The sequence below is a fragment of the Balaenoptera borealis genome (assembly GCF_965194805.1).
Source record: "Balaenoptera borealis genome assembly, chromosome: 12".
Taxonomy (NCBI): Eukaryota; Metazoa; Chordata; class Mammalia; order Artiodactyla; family Balaenopteridae; genus Balaenoptera; species Balaenoptera borealis.
In genome coordinates this window covers 70,007,197-70,032,075 of record NC_138869.1, presented here as the reverse complement: position 1 = coordinate 70,032,075, position 24,879 = coordinate 70,007,197, and the positions used below count along the sequence as shown (strand labels likewise).

The 24,879-nt window shown below is 43.9% G+C and overlaps 1 protein-coding gene across 15 annotated transcripts in view; it reads right to left on the bottom strand.

Moving 5' to 3' along the window:
* Window positions 1-24,879, bottom strand: part of ANKS1A (ankyrin repeat and sterile alpha motif domain containing 1A) — a 191,712-nt gene that overhangs the window by 63,463 nt on the left and 103,370 nt on the right. For all 15 annotated transcript variants that reach the window (XM_082345045.1, XM_082345037.1, XM_082345048.1 and 12 more), the window contains one exon: window positions 12,034-12,623. In XM_082345045.1, the coding sequence (XP_082201171.1) occupies window positions 12,034-12,623 (590 nt within the window). The remainder of the gene's footprint in view (window positions 1-12,033; window positions 12,624-24,879) is intronic.

Sequence of the window (24,879 nt, the reverse complement as noted above, 5' to 3'; positions counted from 1 at the left end):
GTTCTGGTATAATGTTATAAGTCATAATTCTAGTTATTACTTTAAAATGTATATCTCAGAAATAACTAAATTTCCTTGTCAATTGCATTATTATGAACTTTCATCAAATCTTTAACTGTGGTCATTTTTAAGTCTTTTGTCGTTTACAGACAGTTCTGGGTGTACTCTGATGCTTTTTCAAATATGTTCCTATAAAAGGGTTTCATCTTCAAGGAATTCATGGACAAGACTGACAAGTACAGCTTTCTGGTAACTGACTATACTGCTGAACTGAATGAATAAGCATTTTCAGAACGCTAATGGAAAACTGATGAACTCATAAAAGTGCTAACAAAAGATCAAGATGAAAAAAAAATTAATTACATGGGACTGAGTGAACTGATGAGGATGATTATAATTTTTGTGACTTTCTGTTTGAATAAGAAAAAAAAATCCGACAAGGACTCAAAGGCAAAAAATATACAAATCAATTTTCACTGCAAAGTAAAGGAGCTGTTACAGTGGAGGATTACTGGACTGAATGTCAATATTATGACATAGTATGAGTATGTTTCGCGTTTGGTAATTGCAATCGTTGTTGCTTTTGTTGTGGTCATCCATTTACAATGCTTGGCGTCAGTCTATTTATCTCTTGTAAAAATAAAATACAGTGTGTGTGTGTGTGAAAAAAATAGTAATTAAAGAAAAGATTGATAGATTCATTTATATAAAAATTTTGTATTTCTGCATGTTAAAAAAAAAAACCAACCAAACTCCAAATACCATAAACAAAGCCAAAAGACAAACTCACATCACAGATAAAAGGTCAATTTCTTCAAACATAAAGAGCTTCTACAAACGAAAAGAGATCGATTCAAAGAAAAGAAAGGAACAAGCACAATCCAGAAAAGAAAACAGGTTTTTTTTTAAGCATATGAAAAGATGGTACCTCACTCTTAATAAAAGACACCCACTTCAAAACTATACTAAAATAACATTACCAACCTGTTAACCAAAAAGAGATTAAAAAGCCAACAACTCTTAGGTTGGTGAGGTATAGAGAAACAGATGCTCTTTGTGTGTATGAGAGTAAATTTAACATGCATAAACCCTTTAAGATACCTGTTTACCTTCTGGAAATTTATCTTAAAATAACTTTGTATAAGGATATGCATTGCAGCATTACTTTTCATTAGTGTCGACTAAAAAAGATGCACGTGAGAGTTACGAGTTAAGTTTTAATGGGGGCAAAGTGAGGACTACAGCCCGGGAGTCAGCATTTCAGATAGCTCTGAGAAACTGCTCCAAAGATGTAGGGGGGAAGGTCAGTATGTATGTGATTTTAGTGAAGAAGGAGTACATGTAATCAAGCACATATTTTTTTGCAGAAGGTTTCTGCTAGTCTTGTGAAGGTTACTGCTCGTCATCACCATGAAGGATTTTAGTGCTTTTCTAGATATGCGGAGATACAAGAATTGGGCTCATAGAGCTTCCCTGGTAGCGCAGTGGTTAAGAATCTGCCTGCCAACGCAGGAGACACGGGTTTGAACCCTGGTCAGGGAAGATCCCACATGCCGCGGAGCAACTAAGCCCACTACTGAAGCCCACACGCCTAGAGCCCGTGCTCCGCACAGCAATAAGAAGCCCACGCACTGCAACGAAGTGTAGCCCTGCTCGCTGCAACTAGAGAAAGCCTGCGCACAGCAACGAAGACCCAACGTAGCCAAAAATCAAAAAAAAAAAAAAAAAAAAAATAGTGCTTTAAAGAAAAAAAAAAAAATTGGGCTCATAAAATCGGCTCCTGAAAATATCTAACTATCTGAAGACCTGTTGTGCCAGTTTTTCCCAGAGCACAGAGTGCCTCATTTCTGCTCTCCACCCTGAACTTCTTTCAGGGGGTGTTGAAAGTCAGCAGCTGCAGCAGCACATGATTTAATCCTTGTAGAGGTAGATGGCAAGTGCCAATGGCGAGTGCCAATTTGTAGCTGACGTTAGTAAAAACTTGGTAACATCCAAAATGTCCATCTGCAGGAAATGATAAATGACAGTATATCCATACTACGGATACGAAGTATAAAAATGAAAAGGAAACACTTCATACTGAATTAGAGTGATTTTCAAAAAAATACTATTAAATGAAGAAAGTGAGATTCTGAGTAATATGTATAACATGGCACCATTTATTTTAAAAAGAAAGAAAAATATTCAGCGTGTCTGAAATGCTTACAGATGCACAGAGTATTTCAAGGAGTATGTAGGAGAGATGCTTGAAAAACTTGTGATAGGAACTGGGTGTCTAGGGAGCAGAGAGGGAGGGAGACTTAAAACATTATATATTCTTCAGTACCTTTTAAATGTCAGCCACATTCAGGTATTATAACTCAAAAAAAAAAAAAAAAACCCCGGGTATAAAAATTCCATTTCCAGAGTTGGCTTTGCCTAGACTTCAATCTGCAGTTGGGTATGGCGGTTGAGACAAATATTCCCACCAAGGGCACAGAGACAGCTCAAGACCTTGGGGTTTGGCTATCCCCACCCTTGAAGTGCTCTCCTCTGCCACTACACCCCGAGATCCACAGCGTTCCCTCCTGTCCTATGAGCCAGCACAGAGGTTTGGCCAGCCCCTGAAGATAAGCTTCTCCAGGCTTATCTGCCTTCTGAGTGTCAGTGAGGGAAGCTATTTCCCCAGCAGCAAAACCCAGGACGGCATGCCTAAATGCATAACAGATACAAGGCAGCCCCCTGGTTTTTTGGAGGTCCTGTTGAAAATAACTAGCTCCAAAGTAGAAAGGAACTGGAACATTTATACAAAACACACCATTTCAACTGAGTTTACAACAGCTTCCTGGTTGTTTAAATCAGGACAGGCAAGAACAGATTGCCAGACAAATTGTCATTTGTAGGCCCCTAGTGAGCTTACGCAGTTTTCCACCTGTCCAGATAGATAAACAGGCCGCTTTGAGTTATGGACAGGTGGGCCCCGTGGCGCCAGAGACTGGAGTCATTCGAGCTCGTGAGCAAGACAGAGCAGAACGCCTGCGGAAGAGCGCTCAGCACCTTGGCCCTGCCCAGAATCTTCAGGTCACAAGCATTCCTCTTACCCACTGGCTACCCCCATGGTGGCATCAAAACGGAACATCCATGGGGAAGAAAGCAGGACAAAGGAAAGTAAATGAACCCTAGGCAGGGAGGGCAGTGTTCCATGAAAACACAGAGCTGAGACAGGATCACATCTCTGAGGGCGCGAGCACAACACTGGCATCCAGAAAAGAGCTCTGTGTTGTTGCTGAGGATCATGGATTCCAAACGAAGCCTAAGTGAGGTCCAGATTAATTGCTTTCCTAGGGTCTTACATAATGAAACGCCTGTCCCTCATTATCTGGCCGGGTAATTACTTAGCTGCCTCTCTGACCACACAGCACATCTCTGAACAAACTAAACTTCTCTGGGGTCTATTCATTTCAAGGAGGAAAAAACATAGAAACATAGTTGTCCTATGAGAATGTAATGAAGCCAGCGTGTTTAGTGATACTTCATGGGGCTCCACGTGAGCCAGAGATGATGAGGGCTAAAGCAGTCAGCAGTGGGTCACCTGGGCAGATTTACAGGGAAGGAGCAAGGACAGACCAGAGGTATCAAAATGCTTGGCATCTCAACCTGAACCAGACCCAGGCCTGCATGCACTACACACTCACTAACTAGGCAACTACAGTCCCTGGGCACAACTGACCCCTAGCTGGACACACCAGATGTAAGTAGTTCACCATCTGAAATAACACAGAACCTACACATATGTACACACACACACACACACACACACACACACACACACACACAATCTCTGTACCTGGCACCTCAGAAGCTCCTTCTACATCGACCACCCTAAGTCCACTCAGGGTCAGAGAATCTCTGAGGCCACCAGTATCTCACACTCTAACTGACTGTAATTAACTGTTGGGAACCCCTGGGCTTGGGGCTCCCAAGAAGAAGCATTTAAGATTAATCAGGGCATCAGCCCCAAGATGCCTTCCAGGGCATCAGCAAGCACCATTCTGTGCTCCAAACGATGGTGCCAACACCTGCACTCATCTGCCCTGACTCCTTAAACACCTAGTCAGCTGTCCTCCTCTCACGGGAGCTCCTGTTTTCAGATTCCTGGCCATTTTCTGCTCTAAATCATTTTGAATTCCCTTCCTTTTGCCTTATAATCCTGGTTTTTAGATTTTATTTCTGCTTTGAGCATGTGATGCACCCATGGAAATGTATTTCCTAAGACACTGACCTAGAACCCAACCCCTCTGCTCTGTCAGAACCCACCCGATGATCATGGCCCAGGATGACGACAAGGACAATGATCAAGTTTGAGAAATTCTTAGAAATTCAGATTTTATTCTAGTTCAATAGCTTAAAAAATACATGTATGTATATACGTGTGTGTATACATGTATGCGTGTACATATGTATGTACATACATATGTATGTATGTTTAAAAAGGCCCCAACACAGCTTAATAGAAAAAAATCAAGGGGAAAAAAAACAAGATGAGAAAAGAAGCAGGTGGCGATAGTGGCTAAAGAGAAAAAGAAAGGAAGTTAAAGGTAACAGTCAGGTAATAAGGTATATTTGTAAGATAATGTAAATGTAGAATGGAATTTTTTTATTGAAGTATAGTTGAGTTACAATGTTGTGTTAGTTTCAAGTGTACAGAAAGTGATTCAGTTATACATATATATGTATATGTATACACGTATATGTGTGTGTGTGTGTGTGTGTGTGTGTGTATATATATATATATATATATATATATATATATATATATATATATAGAAAGAGAGAGAGAGAGGGAGAGAGAATGGAATTTTAAATTTCTCTTACAGGAGAAATAATTGTGTACAAACAGAAGCAGCAGCCCAGTAGCTCTGCTCGTGCTCCGCCCACACCCGCCCAGCTCCCTCTCTCCTCCTTCTCAGAGGGGTCTTCCCAGGCTGCCCCACTGAACTGCAGCCCTGGCCTCCACCGCACTCTATCCCTCTTCTCAGCTTTATTTTTCTTATTAGCACTCTTATCACCAACTAGCACACTATGCATTTTACATATTGTCTCCTTTTATTGCTCTTTCCCCTCTAGCCTTCTAGAAAGTCAGCTCCATGAGGCAGGGGATTTTGTCTGTTTTGTTCACTGCTCAACCCCAGTGCTGAGAACAGTGCCTGGAACATAGCAGGTACTCAATAAGTTAGTCAAACGAATGAATAATTATGATAAAAATATACTTCTATTCTACATTATTTCCAATTATGTGAAAAATACCTCTACTTGTTTCTCAAACAATTGCTTAGAATAACATAAGATAAACTACTATTCCCGAAATTATATAAAATTACTCAGTCTGTATCTTACTGATGCCATGACTAGAAAAAAAGAAGCAAGAGATACAAAACCAGAACCAAAGTATATAAAGAATGTCCCAGAAAATGTTTCTTTCTGTGATTCTCAGCATTTATATGCACTGGAATAAAGACCAAATTCTTCTCATATATTCACCTACATTCACTGTCACTCAAGCTCTTGGTCTGGTGTTAACAAAGCAAAATGTAATGAAACGAAAAAGAGGAGAAAAGGGAAATTCTCATCTTGCTAGCAATTTCACACATACCACAAAATTGTACATAGTACTTGATGGTGCCTGTCCTGATGCAGCTAAATGGAACTAGACTGTTTGTGAAAGGTCCGAGGACAGACAGTGTGGGTGGTGGCGTGGGGCGGAGGGGAGGTAGCTTACACCACAAGCAGTAAGTGTTCTGTAGAATACAAAAATGGGTGAACCCTGGCAAGAATGTTTTAAAGAAAGAAAATAATAGAAAAATCCTGGTGGAGAAGGCTGAGAATGAATGGCTGTTAGAAAAGCCTCTCCTTGATGCCACCAGTGAAAATAAGAATGAAGAGGAAAAATAAATGAGAAAAGGAGGAAGAAAGTAAAAAGACAGGAAAGAAAAAAAAAGATAGGAAAGAGCACAGATGAAAAGGGGAGAGGGAGCAAAGGGAAAAAGAGAGATGAAAATAAAGAAGCAAGATGAGTAAAAAGATAGGAAAAGCAGCAATGAGGCAATCTGGAGAAGCAGAGAAAAACGTGAAAATGAGGAAAGGAAAGAGAAAAGTCAGGGTCCAAGAGGCCCGGGATGAGGAGTGGAGGGGCAGCAGCCGGGAGGGCACCCTCTCCCAGGCCAGGTCCCAGCTGCCTCGCCCTTTCCAGCAAGCTGTCCAGGGGGAGGCATGATGTCATCAAGAGATGGTCAGGAGAGGCTCGGGCGGGGGTGGACACACCGACCGTCTCATCACTGGCCAACTGCAGAGCCAGGACTGACTCCAGCTTATTCACAGCACTCTGGTGCGTCTTCTGTTAGCACCAAGGCCATGGAGATGCCCATATATATATATATAAATATATATATATTTTTTTAATCTAGGCTAAAAAAAATCACTTGGATTTATCAGACAGAATGGCCAAAATTGTTTATTCAGGACTGCCTATAAAATAAGTGAGATTATTTTTAAAATATGAAAACAAAAACACCCTCAGTCTTACCAGACCACTTAAAACCAAAGGAAATGTAGAGGTTCTAGGATAAAAGTTGTGACTACTGTATATACCCAGAAGCAATGTAAATAGACACTCCAGGCTCCAATCTGTCCCTAAAGGTAGGAGGGTCACATTCTTGTTTAGAGTGGGAGGGCTGTGCTCAGCAGAAAGGACTACGTGCTTGTTTACATGTTAAAGAACAATGCACACTGCAGAACAGTGGTGTGGAAAGTTTAGCCACTGTCAGCGGAAATTCAAGCCCAAATCCCTCTGTTTTACATCTAAGTCATTCTTCTTGCACACCTGACTCTCAAGGGTTAAAAGCAACCAAAGCCTCTGTGGAGTTGAACCAATCAGTGTTTCTCTTGATGACATCATGCCTCCAACTGGACAGCTTGCTGGAAAGGGCGAGGCGTGTGGGACCTGGCCTGGAAGGGTGCCCTCCTGGTTGCTGTTCCTTCCCTCCTCATGGGGAGATTCAAGGGCCAAGGGTCCCCGCAGCTACCATTTCAGACGAAACCAGGACATTCCCCAGATCCCTGGCCAGAGATTACTCTCAGTTTGCACAAAATGCATATGAAGCATGCCCCTGCACTTCACTTCACCCATTTCTCACTAGTTTAATATTGATGAAAGCCGATTACAAAACATCACTTAAGCCTTTAGCCAAGTTCTAAATGGCTCAAATGTTTATGCTAAGTAGACAAGCAGCCTTCTGTGGTTTTCTCTTTCCTAAGCTTCAATCCCATTCAAAGGCAGGTACGTGAGAGACCTATCTGACCCCTTAGACTTGTTATATATTCAAACCACTATCTGACCAGGAGGTTATTTCTGTTCTTCTTGCGAGGTGTTTATTTCGGATGTGGATTGCTGCTGCCGTGTGTGTGTGTGTGTGTGTGTGTGTGTGTGTGTGTGTGTGTGTGTGTGTGTGTGTGTGTGTGTGTGTGCGCGCGCGCGCGCGCGTGTCTGTACCTGCGGGTGCATTGTGCAGCGCAGGAGACTGATTCAGGAGCACACAGCTGAAACGCTGCAGACACTGCCAACACCGTGGAAGGAGAACAGGTTTCTTTCTTAGAGTTGGAAGTGGGAAAGGCTTCGAGTTAAATGATGAATTTCTCCTGCCTCCCAGCACCCTGAATATCCATGCCTTCTGGTTCATCTGCAAATGAAGATTAATTTACAATTTACATGCAAGAGCCATGTTGACTGCTCCAGCACACAGCCATCTATGGTTGCTTAGAGTTGATAGAAACCGTGCTAGAAATGTCCGTATCGTTCAGGGTTCCTGCAGGAAAAAGAAGGCACATTCGAACTGGGGAACTGAAGGAGCTTGATAAAGGGATTATTTATACAGGTTTGCGTAGGGGACAGAGAGTAACAAGGGATGGGAGCTAGTCACAGCCAGGAGCCCCAGACCAGGAGGGTCCAGGGGAGGGGCTGGTTACCAGAACGCAGAGAGAGCAGCTACTGGGAAAGGATCTCTCACAAGACTGATGGTCTTCAGCAGAGGGACCCAGCCAATCCAAGATTTCCTTGGCCTAGTGATGCAGTCCACATGGGTCAGCCTCCTGGGGCACACAGGCAGGTAGAGAGGGTAGGGAATGCACTGAAGGGCAGAAGGAAGATGCCCTGACGGTGTCTAACAATCGGAGAATAGCTTAAAGAACAACAAACTAACTAACCTTATGATATAACCAGGGATAGAATACTATGCTTTTTAGAATGAGGATCTGAATCCAGATCTTATTGACACTGCCACGGTATACAGCCATTAGGTAAGAAAAGCAAATTATAAATCAGCAAATGTACTGAGACCCCAAATTTGGATATACATCAAACGTTAACAGAGGTTAACTATGTAGAGAGATGTAGGTGATTTATCACCTACACTCCTTATCTTTATATTTTAAAGTTTTATTTAAGCGTCTCAGTTTAACTTCTATGATGCCCAAGGGATCATTAAGACAAAGAGGGCGCTGACTTGACTGCAGAACATGGGAAGTATCTACTGAAGCTGGGATTTAGAGCTCCTCTTAGGCTGAGCACTTTTAAAAGCAAACTGTTCCTTCTTTGTTACCAGAAATTTAACAGAAAATACGGAGAATACAAGTGTCACTATTGGATACTGTCTCAGAGGTTTCCCTTAACCAGGCTAACTTTCAGAAGTCCTTAGTTCAGGGCAATCGACAAGGGCCGTGTTAACACCTATGAGGAGCAGGCTGTATGTGGACAAAGTGACCATCCACTGCGCATATTCCCCAACTATACATCATTATCCCAAACACCCAGCCAGTCAAGTGGCCACTGCTGCCCCGGATGCAGAAGGTGCATCGGAACAATAAACAGTAGAGAGGCTGCAGGTTGCTCTCTAACCTCTCCTCTCTCAGGGAGCCAGGCAGAAAGGCTCATTAATTTCTCAAAGAACAATGGCGGGGTGGGGGGGTGGGGGGGTGGCGCCTGCCCTACTTTGCCAGGCGGGGCGGGCTCTTCCGTCTTGGGTGGGGCAGAGTAGTGCAGGAGGTTACAGGCTGAAGGGCTTGAACTCCACCACTGGACCATCCATCCCAAAGCTCTGCCTTTTTAAAGGTCTGAAGACACTCCACGCCCCAGTTCTCTTTCTCCAAAGCTGCAGGCACAATAATAATATTAATATCTACCATTCACTCAATACTTCATGCATACTAGACACTGTGCTGGGCAGTGAAACACATACCTAATTGGTAAAAACACCTCTGAAACACAGATTTGACCACCTCTGTTTCACAGATAAAGATAACAACATCGAGGCTTCCTGGGGCCTCACACATGAAGGCGGAGTCGATGGAGCTGGGGCTCCAAGCGGGATCTGCTGACTTGGGAGAGGAGCCCCGCGTGCTACCCTGCACTGCCTTCCAGGAGCAGCCTGGCTAGCCTGCACACAACTCCATCTGTGCTGGCATCGCCGCTGCCTGGGCCCAGAGCCTCCCTCTTCCTCCCAGGCCCCACGGTAACAGCTGAGCTGGTCCACAGCTGCTTCACAGCAGCCTTCCCTACCTCCTGGGGATCTAACGACGACAAAGAAAAAAAATCGTGAAGCACAAGATACAGGCAAAGCAGCCTTCAGGCATGGTTCAGGGTAGTGGCGAGCAGCCGTTAACTAGTGCCGGGTTCTAGGAAGTCTGCCCAAGCCCTGCGTTTAGGGCCAACCAGTGGGGGAAACACTCCTGAAGTTTCTCTTTAGACAGAGATAGCCACAAAAACCAAGTATAATATGACTCAAAAACAATGTTGAAGGGTTACACATAAAGGGCCGTGTTAATGTTTACTACGCAAGCAAAGCTTGCTCTTCTGAATTCTTTCCAATAAGACCTCAATTGCCTTTACTTTTTTCACACTTAAAATGTAACAGTGCTTCTGGTGGTTAGCCACACTACAGCCTTGGCCAGGACACCTAGACCTCGAACAGTCCCTGGGTTCACTGGATCCACCTGCAATCTCTACCCGCAAAGGAAATATCAGCATATAAACCTCCTCTCATTAAGATGTCAGGAGACCACTGATATATTAGCCCAAACAGCCAACTTCAATTAAACTGGGCTGTGCCTCGGTGATTGTGTGTTTCTTTTCCAGGAGGAAATGGTGGAGCCCATAACACTGCCTGGAAATGCTGCATGCCAACAGGGCCTGGATATCCCGTGCAGAATCGCCCAGCGACTTCTTGGGGTGGAGGATATGCTCAGGGTAGAGCCATAAAGAAGATTATGGTTAGATTGGTAAAGCTGTCTTCCAGCCCATTTGGAGGATTCTGAGATACTGCCTTGATATCAAATCAAATACTCACTTCTCAGCCTCATGTTCAAGGTCCTCTCACTGTCTGGTCTCAATTTCACTTTCTACCATTATTTCTTACTCTCCTTGTACAAACTCTACACTCTGTAGAAACCAAATGACCTAAGCTTTCCCAGCTCCACGCCCTTGCTCATGCTTTTCTCTCCACCTCAATGCCCTTTCTTCATCCTATGGTTTCAATCTGGTTCTAACCAAAACACTTGGTTCTTTAATTCCATGTCCAATGCCACTTCTCTGTGATCTTTCCTAAAGCCCTTTCCACCCTCTCGTACCCCTTGCCTCTGCCCACCCCACCCCCACTGATGTTTTTCTCTATTGATCTCTCCTGCCATTTCAGAGAATATTGCATTTATCTTACTCTTAAGCTGCCTTATCCTATACTTGACTGTAAATTAGTAAAACTCCATTTTGAAAAACAAAGGTAGAGCACACTTTCCTACAAACACCTACTCTCCTGTGTGTAATCTTCTGGCCCCAGGCGCTCTTGAACACAAACTGATTTTCCTTAAGTGGCCTGGCATCTAGCACAGGCTTACCAAATTCTGGTTTACTAAATAGTGAAGACCTTCTCTGGCACAGGATCTTCCTGTCCCTGACTAAACAGAGTCCTAAACCTCATCATATCTGGAGATGAGTGCTGGAGGGATCGGCCCCGCCCTGTTCCCACATTGGGAATGGGATTAGCTTTGGTTTACATAACTTTTGCAGCTGCAACCCGGATGGGCTGGGTAGGGCATTTAGTCTACAGAGTGTTCAAATGGACATGCCAGCTGCAGTGGTCCCCTCCTCTTCAAGTGCTAAATTCATCTCTTGAAAATGTTCCGGGGAGACAGATCCAGCCTGCTTCAAAGTCAGCTTCCTCCCAGCAAGAAGCTTTCAAGGGTAGTACTTGAACATTCCCTGTGTGTTTACCCATCTTTGAGAAACACATTCTTCTGCCCAGGAAGACATGTCACAGGTCACTGAAAAATATTTGGGCACATATTTCTAACTATTCTATAACAATGGCTATGAAAGGAACCTGGGCCTCAGACTCCAAATGTTTTCTCCTCACTAATCTCTCTTTGTTTCCTGAACCACCTAGCCCTCTGCCCCGCCAACCCAGGAATGTGGGATGGGCAGAACGCTTCTGCGGGGAGATCATTCGGTCTTCCTGGGAAACACAGTAAGAATAATCACGAGCTGCGGGAAACAGAAAATCCCCCTTCTGATCCCCTTTCAGCAGCTTCTCCCAAAGCCCCCTCCCCCCAACTCAGGATCTTCCCTCTTCCTCCTGAAAACTCATAGGAAGCACTCTAGCTCTTCTGAAGCATCTTCAGGGTGAGCCTGGCTCCCTCAGTGGGGCTGATGGGATCCAAATATTTCCAAATAGCATATCATTTCTAGGAACCGCCTCTGCCTCAGTCCTGCTCTGCTGGGCCTCCACCCTCCAGATTAACCATGAGTGGACCTGTCCTCTGCCACACAGGCAGGAAGACCCCTGACCTGGCTCCCTGGCACCTGCCTCCCTCCCAGCTGTCAGAAACACTCTGGTTGAAGTGTGAGGGAAGCAGGGCAGCCCTGGCCCACATCCTGGCCTGGGCGTCAGCACCCAGGGGAGCGCGGGGGGCTCAGCCAGCCCAGCTCTCCGAGACATCACGCGGCCTTACCTCATCCCACTCGGAGGCAAAGGAGGGAGACTTCTCCAGCCTCTTCTTCCCGATGCTGCAGTTGGACAGGGACTCGCTCCGGCTCCCCATCGTAGCGTCCTCCGTGGGTGAGCAGGTCAGGAGATCAGAGTCAGACTTGGACAAGCTGCGGCTGAGTTTGAGCTCAGCTTTGGGTCTGCCGGTGGGAGGGGCTCGGCTTCTGGCCCCGCTCCGGTCGCCTTCTTCCTCGGCACCCCCAGGGTGTGGAGATGCGGTGCGCGTCGAAGTTTCGGGGTGCGTCTGGCTGTGGGCGGGAGGCAGGCCGGCCGGATAGCCCACTCTCTTACTCTGGTCCGGCACGCGGGGCGCGGAGGCTCCAGACGTGCGCCCGCCCGTCTCCTCCAGCTGCATGCCTGCCTCGGGGCGGGCACCCTGAGCGGGGGACCCTTCTTGATGGCTCTGGCCAGGGGCTGGAAGCAGCTGGAAAGGGTCCTGCCCCGCCTCACACACTGGGGAGGAGCCGTGGAGGAGACCTGAGAACTGCTCCGGGACCTGCCCGTCCTGCCCCTCTGCAGAGTCCTGGCTCCGGCTGCCGCTGCTCTGCCTGTGGTCTTGGAGTGGACAGAGAGACAGAGAAATAACAAAATTAAACACGGCAAAAACCAACAAAGTTCCAATGCAGCAAGCGCACGGCCGAGCAGAGGAATTCAAAAGCAGAGGGAAAGAGAGAGAAGTTGGATCGTCTGGGGAGAGGACAGAGGGAGAGAAGGGGAGAGAGGAAGGCAGAAAACAGTTTCATATTGTTCTTAATGTCCAATTTGTACCCAAAGTCAGAGCATTTATGAAATTCCAAACACTGGCCTGATTAATGCTATCTGGCAGCCTTCCTTGTTGTTAGATTTCTGTTAACATTAACGACCAGACCTTGCTATATAAGGCGACAAGAGGTGCTAACTATATCCCACAGAAAGGACACAAGTGAGGAGAGAGTGAGTGAACACGGAGCAAAAGTGAGAGAGAGAGAGAGAGCACGCGCGCGCGAAAGAGAGCAAGCAAGCACAAGCAAGCGAGACTCACTCCTGGAACATCTGATACATTTCCATAAAGGCCAAAGTGTTATTTAGAGCCACCCGCCCCCCCCACCCCCCCCCCTTCCTCTGGCAAGCAGCAACAGAGGGAAAAAAATGGAAGTCATGATCCACAACCTGCAACTTCTGGAATTCCTTAACTGAAAGTACAAAACAAACCAGCAGAGAAATAACTGCTTCCTTCCTCAGAGGGGGGCGATTCAGAGTTCCACGCCTCATCCTTCCTTCCTCAGGGAGTACAGACTTTTCTACTTTTTTTTTTCTCTCTTTCTTTTTTCTTTCTCTTTTCTTTTCTTTCTTTTCTTTTTTTTTTTTTTTTGAGAATGTACACATCTCACTCCTTCCAAAGCCTCCCAGCTGCTCCTATTTGTTTAAGTTTAACCTTAGTTGATCCACTGAAATCAAAATGGTCTGATTTGTCAATGCCAAGAGACATGTGCAGTTCTTCTGAGACAGCCCTAACATCCCAGAAACCTGACACTACTGGCTCGTGAGGCCAACTACTACTGTACACTCCCCCGAGGTATCAAATACCTCTGCCCTGAGGTAGCATAAATAATTGACCAAATCAGAGTCCAATATCAGTATCACACTGGGACACCCAAGGGGCTCTCCCTGCATGAACTCAGAACCATTAGAGATTTTAACCCACATCAGCAGGGCAGATGACAACCCTGTGTCCAGTACTAGCTCACATTCCACAGCTAATATTCAACTCTACCTTCTTTGTGAGTGGAATCTACGGTATATACACCAAATGATTCCCTAGTCTGCCCCAAGCTCCCCAAACTGTTCATGAGATCAGAGAATCTTGGAATCCAAAGGGTCAAGTTCAACTATTTTTACAGATGAGAAATCTAAGGCCCTCAGGCCTTCTGTGGTTTGTCCAGAGTGGTGGGGGAGAAGGCTCTAACCTAGGCATCTGAGCACCTGGCTCTGGTCCTGCTGTTCTGCTCTCTCGCTGTGTGGCCTTGGCAGTGATCACATCTTGCCGGGCTTCAGTATCTAAAATAAACAGGTTGGCTGCATGGTCCTTATAAATCCCTTTTATGTTCTGATAGTGATGAGAAGCCAAGTCTCCAGCGTACTGCGATGGCACACTTCCCCCTTGGGGTGCTGCAGAGCCCCGCCTGGGTGTCTCTCCCGGGGCTGCCTGCACAGCACCCTCCCTCCCTCATCATGGCCTGCAGCCCCAAGGCAGTCAGGTGAGGAGGGGCACGCTTCATAACCATGACGCTTCGCTGCCCAAGCATGATGCCAGGGTCCTACAATGCTGGCTCTTCCAGGGCAGCATTTCGGGAAGGACCCCAACAACCAGCTCTCTGAATGAGCCCACTGCCCTGAGGTCTGAGCAGGGATATGGTTCCACGCACCCCACCCTCTCAAGAAGAACAGTTTGGTCTCCACAGTCGGCTCAGCTTTTGGCAACTCTGCAGAGGCTGCTGAGGGGGCAGCCAAGTCCACGTTATGGCTCTGATTACTTATCCACAGGAGCCCAGAAGTATGAACTTTGGCCATCTCCTTCCTCTATACTTGACTGCTTCAGGACTTTCACACCCTGAACTCACACACCCCACACCCCAAAGGTCAAGTCCAGAGCACTGAACAAGCACTGAACATCCTGAATCATGTCTCTAGGGAAGAAGATGTGCTGAGTACATAAGAGTTCCACACAGCTTCACTCAGGCCCCAGGAAGCCCTGACTTCCAGGCTATGAACACCACGTATGACAACTGACAGCGTGCAAGAAGTGCCCTGTAGGGCTGCACAGTGGGACCACATGACCACCTAATGGTGGTTCGGGCCAGTGGGACTTCCTAGGAGAGGTTGATGGGGAGAGTCAACCAGGGTGCGAAATTCGCCACCTCCAGGACCATATTCTGATGGCTGACTTCCTCCAGATTCTGGCCCAAGGTGCAGTGTCCCCCTGTCTGCCTCTGAACTCGAAAGGGAGCGCCGATAACAGGAGCACAGCCTTCTCTTCCTTTGCACCAGCTTCTATCTCCTTATTTAACAAGTTTTTTGAGGAGATGGGAGTCCAACAACAAAAGAAAAACACCAGTCCAGAACTGCGAGTGAGCCAGGCTCACACTGCCTGGGTGGACCTCGGAACCCAGGCCACAGGGAATGTTCTGACTGCTGCTGGGGGAGCCAACAATGAAGGCCCTGTCCAACAGCCACGCATTCATGCCAGTCATCAATGGAGAAAGAGGGACAGATGCCAAGAGCTCAGTACCAGACAGATGCTGGAGGAAGGAAGTGGGCAGAAAGAAGGAACTTATGGAACTTATGGAAGGAGGAAATATGTGAAGAGCAAGAATTTCTGAGGGTCATAATCCCATTAGAGAAAACACAATCCACCAGAGTAGAAGAAATCATGGAAAGGGATGCTCATAATGAGACAACTTACCCAGGCAATTCCCTAGGAAAGACACCTTGGTATTTGAAAAGCTTGTCAAGATCTAAGAACCTCAGGATCTCAACAAGCTGGTGTTCTCTTTCCCATAAAAAACTATATCCAAGGCTAAGTTAGATTTCCTGGCAAATCAATGAGTGGGAAAAGATCTACACAATGGTCCCTTCCTTCTGTAAAGTCAGGACAATATTAGGTCTCTTAGGGACAAGATGTTAGCAATATAATGTACTGATCAAAAGCTAGATTTTTTTTTTCTTTTTCCCCCAAAAGCCAGATCTTGAGCAAATTACCTAACTTTTCTGTGCCTGGTATTGTCATCGATAATTTTGGGATCTTAATAGTACTTATTTCATAAGCTTGTTATGAGAATTAAATTATATATGTGAAGCATTTAGGACCATGCCTGGCACATGCCAGCTCTCAATAGATGGTAACAACTGTTATTATTCTCCACACAGGATCCATAACAACATATTCTGCTCACAGATGAGACCAACTACTTCTCTGTTCCTCACAGATTCATCACAGGGATCTTCAGCGACAATGTACGTGACAAGTACCAACATCCATTGCCTTCATCATCCTTGTAACTCTCGACAGCAGAAGGAGGGGACAGAAGGTAACACAATGAGAATGCTGAAGTGAGAAACTGAGATGGGCCCCAGAACTGTCACTGTAACCACCCATTCCCACAATCCGCATGTGCACAATGTCTGTCTTCAGGGGGCACCTGAAGATATAAAGATGAAGACAAGGACTCTGCTCCACGAGCTTACCAGCTATTGGAAGAGACCAGCATATAGAGAAATGACTAGAATGCAAGGCAAAGATTAATACATGCTTTAAGAAAAGTATAAACCAAATGCACTGTGCAGTGAGCAGAAAGGAGAGTGTGATAACTTTGAACCAGGAGGCTTCTCAGAAGAGGTAGATTTTTGAGCTGGGTATTGAAGGAGAAGAAAGGCCTTGACAGGCTTAAAGAGAAGTGGAAACACTTTAGAAAAATCAGTGACAGGAACCTTGTGCCCAGGGGCTCGTGGACTCGCAGGCTCGCAGAAGAGAACCCTCAGGCCCAAGGTCTTCCTTCAACTGAGAATCACTATGCTCCCACCCTGGGAACTCCACAGCTTTTCCATCCCTCCTCCCATGCTGCCCCCAGCACTCCTCACAACCTGCCCTTCTAGGAGAGAAACAAAGCAGGACACGGGGAGGGCTGTGTCCTTACTCTCCCCATACATCAAGGCCAGCTGCTCCACTGAATACTAGGACACCCCAGCATGCTAATTCCCAGTCCCTTCGACTTTCCATTTTTATTCATTCTGGGTGTGCATTTTTCTTTTATCCTGTGACCTGCTTAAGCAAGGGGTCTTCTATGCTGCATTTTAACTACTATCATGATCCATGGGGATTCTCAAGGGCTTCTGAATAATAACATTTTAACATTTACCCATTTTCAGTCACCTCTCCCCCTTTATTTATTTATTTATTTTTTCATAGCTACTTTATTTATTTATTTACTTATTTTTGGCTGTGTTGGGTCTTCATTTCGTGCGAGGGCTTTCTCTAGTTGTGGCAAGCGGGGGCCACTCTTCATCGCGGTGCGGGGGCCGCTCTTCATCGCGGTGCGCGGGCCTCTCACTACCGCGGCCTCTCCCGTTGTGGAGCACAGGCTCCAGACGCGCAGGCTCAGTGGTTGTGGCTCACGGGCCCAGCCGCTCCGCGGCATGTGGGATCCTCCCAGACCAGGGCTCGAACCCGTGTCCCCTGCATTAGCAGGCAGATTCTCAACCACTGCGCCACCAGGGAAGCCCACCCCTGCCCCTTTAAATGAGGGCTGAAAAATGCAGCTCATGTGAGGACTTGCTACGTTAAATCAATACTCAGGCTCTGAGGAGAAGGCTGGGGTACTCCAGTTTCCCGGGCTGTTCTGCTTTCTTTGTTCCCTTAGGAGTGGAACCTTCCAGATGCTCAGTCACTGTGGTGATCATCAGAAACTGTGTGTGTCCAGGGAACTCCCAAGTCCATGGCTGCTTTTGAAGGGTCACCGTGCTTTCCTCAGAAAGAAGGCACCGAGTATGTTATGCAGACATTCGCTGGAGATCGTGATCTGATAAGACAAATAGACTGAGAGTCCTTTCTGGTCCATGACAACAAGAGAAATAGAAGAAGATCTGGACTGGGATTCAAGAGGTCCAAGTTGGAGCCCCAGCCCTGTGACTTTTCCTCTCTGGGTCTCTTTCAAAAAATGAACGCCTGGGATGCATTCTCTGGGGCTTTGAGATTTAGTACGGTTTGAATCTGTGATTAGACGACCTAAGTTCCCTTCCAGCTCTGTGACATTAAAACATGAATAGTAGCAGGCCTTCAGGGGAAATGATTTAACCTCATGGTTAAACACGCTTTGGATTCGGCCACACTAGAGCTTAAGGGCCAGCTCTAACGCCTAACTTTTTCTTCCTCATCTATTAAACAGGGATAAAAATAGCCTCTATTCGGAAGATTTGTCTTGAGCTATTCAATGACCTAATCAGTGTAACTGAACTCGGCACGCGGCTGGCCCATAAGATGCATTCAGTTAATGTAAGCTGTCATCGTTATCATCATTTTTCATTTACAACCGTTTCCAAACTGCTCTTCACGCTAACACTGAACAGTCTCGTTTCCTTTCTCCAGACTCTACAAAGGACACAGGTTTCTTCTAAGTGGCCCTATGAACCAGGCAAAATAAAACTCAAATGCCAGGGAAGGTCCAGCCGTCTTGCAAGTTTGGTTCAGGGTGATGTGTAACAGCACAGTGGAGGATGCTAGGCTCAGGAACCACCTCCACCCACAGCAGCACCCACGGGCACAGCCCAGCTTTGGGACTCAGGACTGTTCTACCTGGACTTGGTCCTGATTAGCTGACAGCTCCCCTATTTCCCTAAACTCTTCCTGAAGAGTCTATTCACCGCCTACTGTTGGACCCCTGGCCCCTCAGACTCCCCTATTCAATATTACCAGCTCTGCCTGGATCAGTTTCCAACCAGCCATGATATTTAACCGTGCCTGATTTAATAGCACACTTGCCATCTCTGTTTCCCTTGATCTTCTGCCAGTTCCAACACTGGGTATTCACAACCATTTGCTTTCTCTTCTCCAGTTGCTGGAATGTTGAGCCCTGCTGAATACTCAAGAAACAACTGACTGAGTCCTCTACCAATGTATTTAACTCAGCTGTCTTCCAATAGCTACCAAGTATTAGGTACTAGTTCTTCTGTGCCGGACACTGTGCTAAAGCATGTCCTTTTTTAATAGTCACAGCAACCATGAGGGAAGAATTTGTATCCCTACTTTACCTGTAGAAACTGAGGCTTAAAGAGGTTAAATGGCTTCCTCAAGGCCACCAGCCAAGAAGTGGTAGACAGGAATTCAAACGTGAGCCTGACTACCAGGCTCAGCCGTCCTTTTATTCACTTCTTGAAAACTATGACATCGCCATAAGATCGATTTCTCGCCTCTGCCACTCTTTTCTAATCGTCATCTTTCCCATAGCACCTATACTCTTGGAGGATAATCGCACCAATTTCCTGAGAAGGTTTAGATCAAACTTCCTGAACTATTTTCAACATGATGTCAAAATCTGGGGATAATTTCATCTCTTCCCAATTGCCTCAGAGAAGTATCTCCCCATCTAGGATTTACCAATGGTCAATTGCCCAATCCTTTTTCTAGTCTTTATCCTTCTAGCTCTTTCTGTATCATTTGAAACTGTTTACCAGTTGTCCCCAGTATGCACTCTCTCCTTCCTTGGTCATAGGATTTTTTTTTAGATTGGCTCACAGCCACCTAGAATACAGACTACATTTCTCATCTTTGTGGCTAGGTGTAGCCATGTGACCAAGCTCTGGTCAATGGGTTTTATAAGTGAGAGTGGTATGTGCAACTTCTGAGAACTGTCTTGAAAGTACTCTTCTTCTCTCCTTTCCTCTGGCCTGTGCTGATAGCTTGAACTTGAACAGTCATCCTGAACTATGAGACGGCAGAAGGAGACCGGGTCCTTGACCATCATGAACTGCCATACTAGCCCTGGACTCCTTACTTCTGGACTTCTATCTTGTTTAAACCACAGTGATTTTGGGGTTTTTGGAAGTTCCGTGTTGGCTTCTAAGACACTGCATTATCCTGGTTATCTTCCCATGTTTTTCCTTTATTTTCCTCTAAAAGTAAGTTCTATTCTTGACCTCTTCAATCTCTCTAGTCTTTCCCTCAGCAATTGATTTTCTCTTACGTTATCCATCACCTCAATGTGGATGATTCATGAATCTGTATTTCTAATCATTACATCTCTCTTGAACATCAGACCCACATTTCCAAGTGCTTATGGAGTATTTTTATCTGGATATTCTGGTACCTGAAACATCTCAAACTTAACCTATCCAAAACTGAACTTAACGTATTTCCTCAAATGCGCCCCTCCTTCAATTCCCTATTTCTGTTAGTTGCACAATATTTCCCCAATTAACCAGGCTCAAAACCTTAGAATCATCCTCAATACCCTCTCCTCCTCTATCATCCATACTTGGTTGTAAGATCCTGTTAATGCTACCTCTTCAAAGCCTCTGCTATCCATATTCTCCTTTCTATCACTTTCTATTATCCCCCTAGTTTGGGCTCCAATTTCCTTCAAGAGATTCCTTGAAGTCTCTTGACTTCAGGGTATTCCTGACTCCAGTCTCTCCTAACTGCAATCTAAGATTCTACAATTATACAAACAGTCAGCGCTCCATATCCATGGGTTCTGCATCTGTTGATTCAACCAATCACATATTGAAAATATTCAGAAAAAAAAAATTCCAGAAAGTTCCAAAAAGAAAAACTTGAATTTACCATGTGCCAGCAACTATCGTACTTATATAGCATTTACATTGTATTAGGTATTAGAAGTAATCTAGAGATGATTTAAAGTATCCAGGAGGATACAGGTAGGTTATATATGAAAACTATGTCATTTTATATAAGGGACTTGAGCGTCTGAGGATTTTGGTATCTGGGGGTATCCTGGAACAAATCCCCTGAGGATACCAAGTGACGATTGTACTTACAGTGTGGCTTCTATCCTGTCACCTCATTCAAAAAGCTTCAACAATACTTCATGGTCTTTGGAATAAAGACTGCCATTTGAGATCCAATATTCTACGACTAGTCCTTTGTTCGAGGACTAGATTATTTTCCATTCTCCAAACATGCTATCGTCTCCTGTCATCTTACTGTTATTTATGCCACTCCCTCTGCCTGGAAGGCCCTCTCTTTCCTCCTTATTTCTGCCGATCAAGTACAATTCTCTGTTTTTGGGTTCAGCTCAAATGCACTTCTTTCATAAAGCCATCCCTGATCTCTTACACTGACATTATTTATTCCTCTTTGAACTCTGAAATTACTTTTATACCACTTTACATGAATTTAACATATTCTGCCCTTTTATGATTATTTTACTTACGTCTCATGTATACATATTGTATATAATGGCTGTCGATACATTTGGTGAAAGAAAATATAGATGCATAGCTGACAAAGTTCTAACTTGTTCCATAATGGAAAGAAAAGTAAACTATTCCAACTCAGAAATATAAATTGATAAGAGCACGACAGTTATATAGTAGGGCTCCTCTAATGCAAGGGGTGAGAGAAGAGGAAGCTGCTGAAGATGAGGCTTAATTGTTAAACTCTCTCATTTACATTTTTTGCCTTTGGGAAAAGCACCCAAATTTATACCTTGGAATCTACCAAGAATATCTAGCCTGGACTTCCCGGCAAAGATGGTGGACTGAATACAGGTACTTATTTAAATCTTCTTCCCAAAGTCTTACTAAACTAATAGTAAAAGTGGGCCTCCTTCTAAAAGATGTGCAAATGAAAGCACCCCCAAGAAAACTCAATCCCAAGCTGCCAAAGGGAAAAGCCAAAACTCCCACTATAGAATTCCCCGAAGGCTCAGAAGTTGGCAGCCCTTTGGATGTGGGAGTAGAGGGAGAAGCTAAAATAACATTTTCCTCCCCTCCAAGAAGACTGAGGTCTTCATACTCGTGCACAAACTTCACGTGGACCTAAATGCACAGCTCTCAGGAATACTGATTTAACTGCTTCTTAAAACCTCCAAAGTGTAGCTGTGTGCCAAAGAGTCCACATATATCACTGTCTTCAGATAATCATGCATCACTGTCCTAAGTTAAGTAACCACTTCACCTGGACCTAAGCACTATTAGTGGATGCTGCAGAAAAGCACCAGAGAGAACAATGACTTTTAGAGCTCCTGGCTACTTTCCTATTTGCTAGCAAACCTGGAAAGTTGTCCACTGTTTCTCTGAGCAGTAGCAGGCCCCCAATGTCCAGTGGGCAAAGAGTTAAACACTATAGAGAAATAAGTGATACACAAAACATTGCTCTGCTATGCTAGTCCTGTATAAAGATTTCAGAAGACTTTTTCTACATTGGAAACAATTGAAATAACAGAGGAATATCTAGTCGGATAAAACTGTCATAAAACCATCTGGGCCTAGTGCCTTTGTGGGAGAGGGGAGATGGGCTTTCTACTTCACAGATCTATTAAAGCTTTCTCCTTCTGTCAGTTTTTGTCATTTCTACAGACACAAATGGCATTTCTGGGTGGGAAGATTTTTCACTGTGAAGGTTTGTCCTGCATGGTGCAAGATGCTTAGGATTCCTGGTCACTGGGCACTGAATGCCAGTAGTAACCCTTCCTCAACTAGTCATTGTGATGGACCAATAACTCACCCAGACAATTCATCCCAGGAGGATGGTAGCAACTTCTAACTAACCAAATAAAAAAATTTATTCTTATAAATTCTTTCTATTTATTTTTAAAATCTCTGCATTTATGGTTATATATTTCTTATATTATTCCTACATGTTGTATTTCCCTTTTCTTGATCAGAAATGTCGAGATATTTTAAAAAACACAAGTTTTCATTGCAATATTCAAGTCTATTGCTTTTTTTGTTTTTTAATTTCATTCTTTGTTTTCCTTTTTTTCTTTCTGTGTTTAACTGAGGTGTACATGCATACCATAAAGTAGGTGATGTGTACTATCTGCTTTTATCTTTATTAATTCCTCTCTGATACTTTCTTTTGGTTAAGTTTCAGTCTTTCTTATTTTTTAACAAATGAATTTAAGGATAAAAACTTTCCTCTGAGTGCCACTCTGGTCAAATATTTTCGGTATTTATGCAAAGTATTTCTACTACCATTAGTTTCTAAGTAGAAAAATGGAAAGGAAAAAGATAGGCAACTCATAGACTAAATATATAATATTAATCAATAAGATAAGGTGCTCAATTTCACTAGATCAGGCAAATGCCAAATTCTAAAGTCACTTTTTTTTCTTACCATGGTGAAAAGCATTAAAAAGTGATAATATTCCATGTTAGTAAAGGTATAGGGACAAGAGCATGCTCGTTCACCATTAAGGAAGGGCCATGTGGCTCCACCAATTAGATCTAGACATGTACCTACACTTTGACCTGCTAATTCTACTTTCTATCAATGTCTTTTAGAGAAATACTCGTATAAGCATGTAAGAATGTCTGTATGGAATGCCACAGCAGCATAAATTATAACAGAAATAATACTGAAGACAACTTAAACATACATCAGCTAGAGAATAGAAAAATGAGTTATGGGATATTTAACAAAAATTTTAAAAGAATAAGGTAGATTTTAGGACTGTGACAAAACTGTATTTATGATCTATGAACAAGGTAAATTGTAAAAAAAAAGTCTGCAAAATAGTTTGTAAAATATGATCCTATTTTAGGTTAAAAAACAAACAAAATCTCACATGGTCACTTTTATATTAAGATAGCAAAGGGCCTGAAGCATACAGCATACTTTCAAACTATGGCCACCAATGGCAACTGTGAGTAGCAGAGAGGTGAGAAGAATCTGAGCATTTTGTGTGTATTCACTTTTCTATTATTTGAAAATTTTCTTTCCAGGGAGCTAAAATGAATGTAATTTTAAAATGTAATTAAAAAAAAATCTCCTATCCCAGCCCTCACATTGTAGTTGCCTCAATTATAAAGGAGGAGCTGAGAGCTCTGGTAGTCTCATTAACATGGCCTTTTTGAAAACTGATGAATTAATTCATAAAAGCTGCCTAAGATAATGACATTAGTGGAAAAGCAGGCAAAATTTAATATGTACTAACATGCGACATCATCTGCTGACTTGCCTCACTTTTACCAATCCTAGCAGGCATTTCTTCCAGGCTACTGAGAAATCGGCAGAGCCTATTTTCATATTTAATGTCTCAACTCCTTTGTCTGAAAGCTCTTTGAGTGATCTAAGCAGCTAGCCTGGAGGCAGGCACACCTCCCATGCTGTGGTTCAGTTAAATCTGTTTCCCCTACTGCCCACTCTCAACAGTTAGCCCAATGCTGCAGAGCTGGAAGAAACCAAAGCAAATGAGGATGAGATGTGAGGTCAGAAATCCTCCTTGGTAGTTCTCTCCTTAACCTGGAGATTTCTTAACCTGAGGATAGAAAATTCCTATCAAGGGCACTTGGCCTCATTTATGAAGTTCATCTGGGAAAGTTTCCCCTTTCCTTCCTTTCAAAGGCTGAGCCAGCTATCTTGTAGGGGTTCCAGATCAAGCCTTTGAAAGAAAGAATTAGAATCTCACTCCTCCATGATACTAAAGATTCTTCCCTCACTAAGAACCACTTTCAAACAGAGCATTAAATAAACTGAGAACTTGTTCTTCAAGGGTTAATTTCAGTATGATTATTACTAAACAACTAGAGTAGGCATCAGTGCTCCACTCCACTCTCTGTAAAGTTTTAATTAAAAATCCACCAACATGATTGGAAGACTTAATACAGTTAAGATAGCAATTCTTCCCAAACTGCTATAGAGACTCAGCACAAAATTCCAAGAAAAACCCCAGCAGGACTTTTTGCAGAAATCAATAAGCTGATTCTAAAATTTTGTCTGGAAAGATAAAAGAACTAGAATACCTAAAACAATTCTGAAAGAGTATAACAAAGTAGCAAAGGCAATTCCATGGAGAAAGGACAGTCTTTTCAACAAATAGTGCTAAAACAACTGGATATTCATGTGCAAAAAAATAAATCGCTACCCATACCACACACCATATAAAAAAATTAACTCAAAATGAATCATAGATCTAAATGTATACCTAAAGCTATAAAATTTATAGAAAAAATATAGGAAAAAATATTCGTGATCTTATCTATGAAAAAAAGGATTAATCGAACTTCATCAAAATTAAGAAACTGCTCTTCAAAAGACATTGTTAAGGGAATAAAAAGACAAATCACAGACTAGGAGAAAATAATATATCTGATA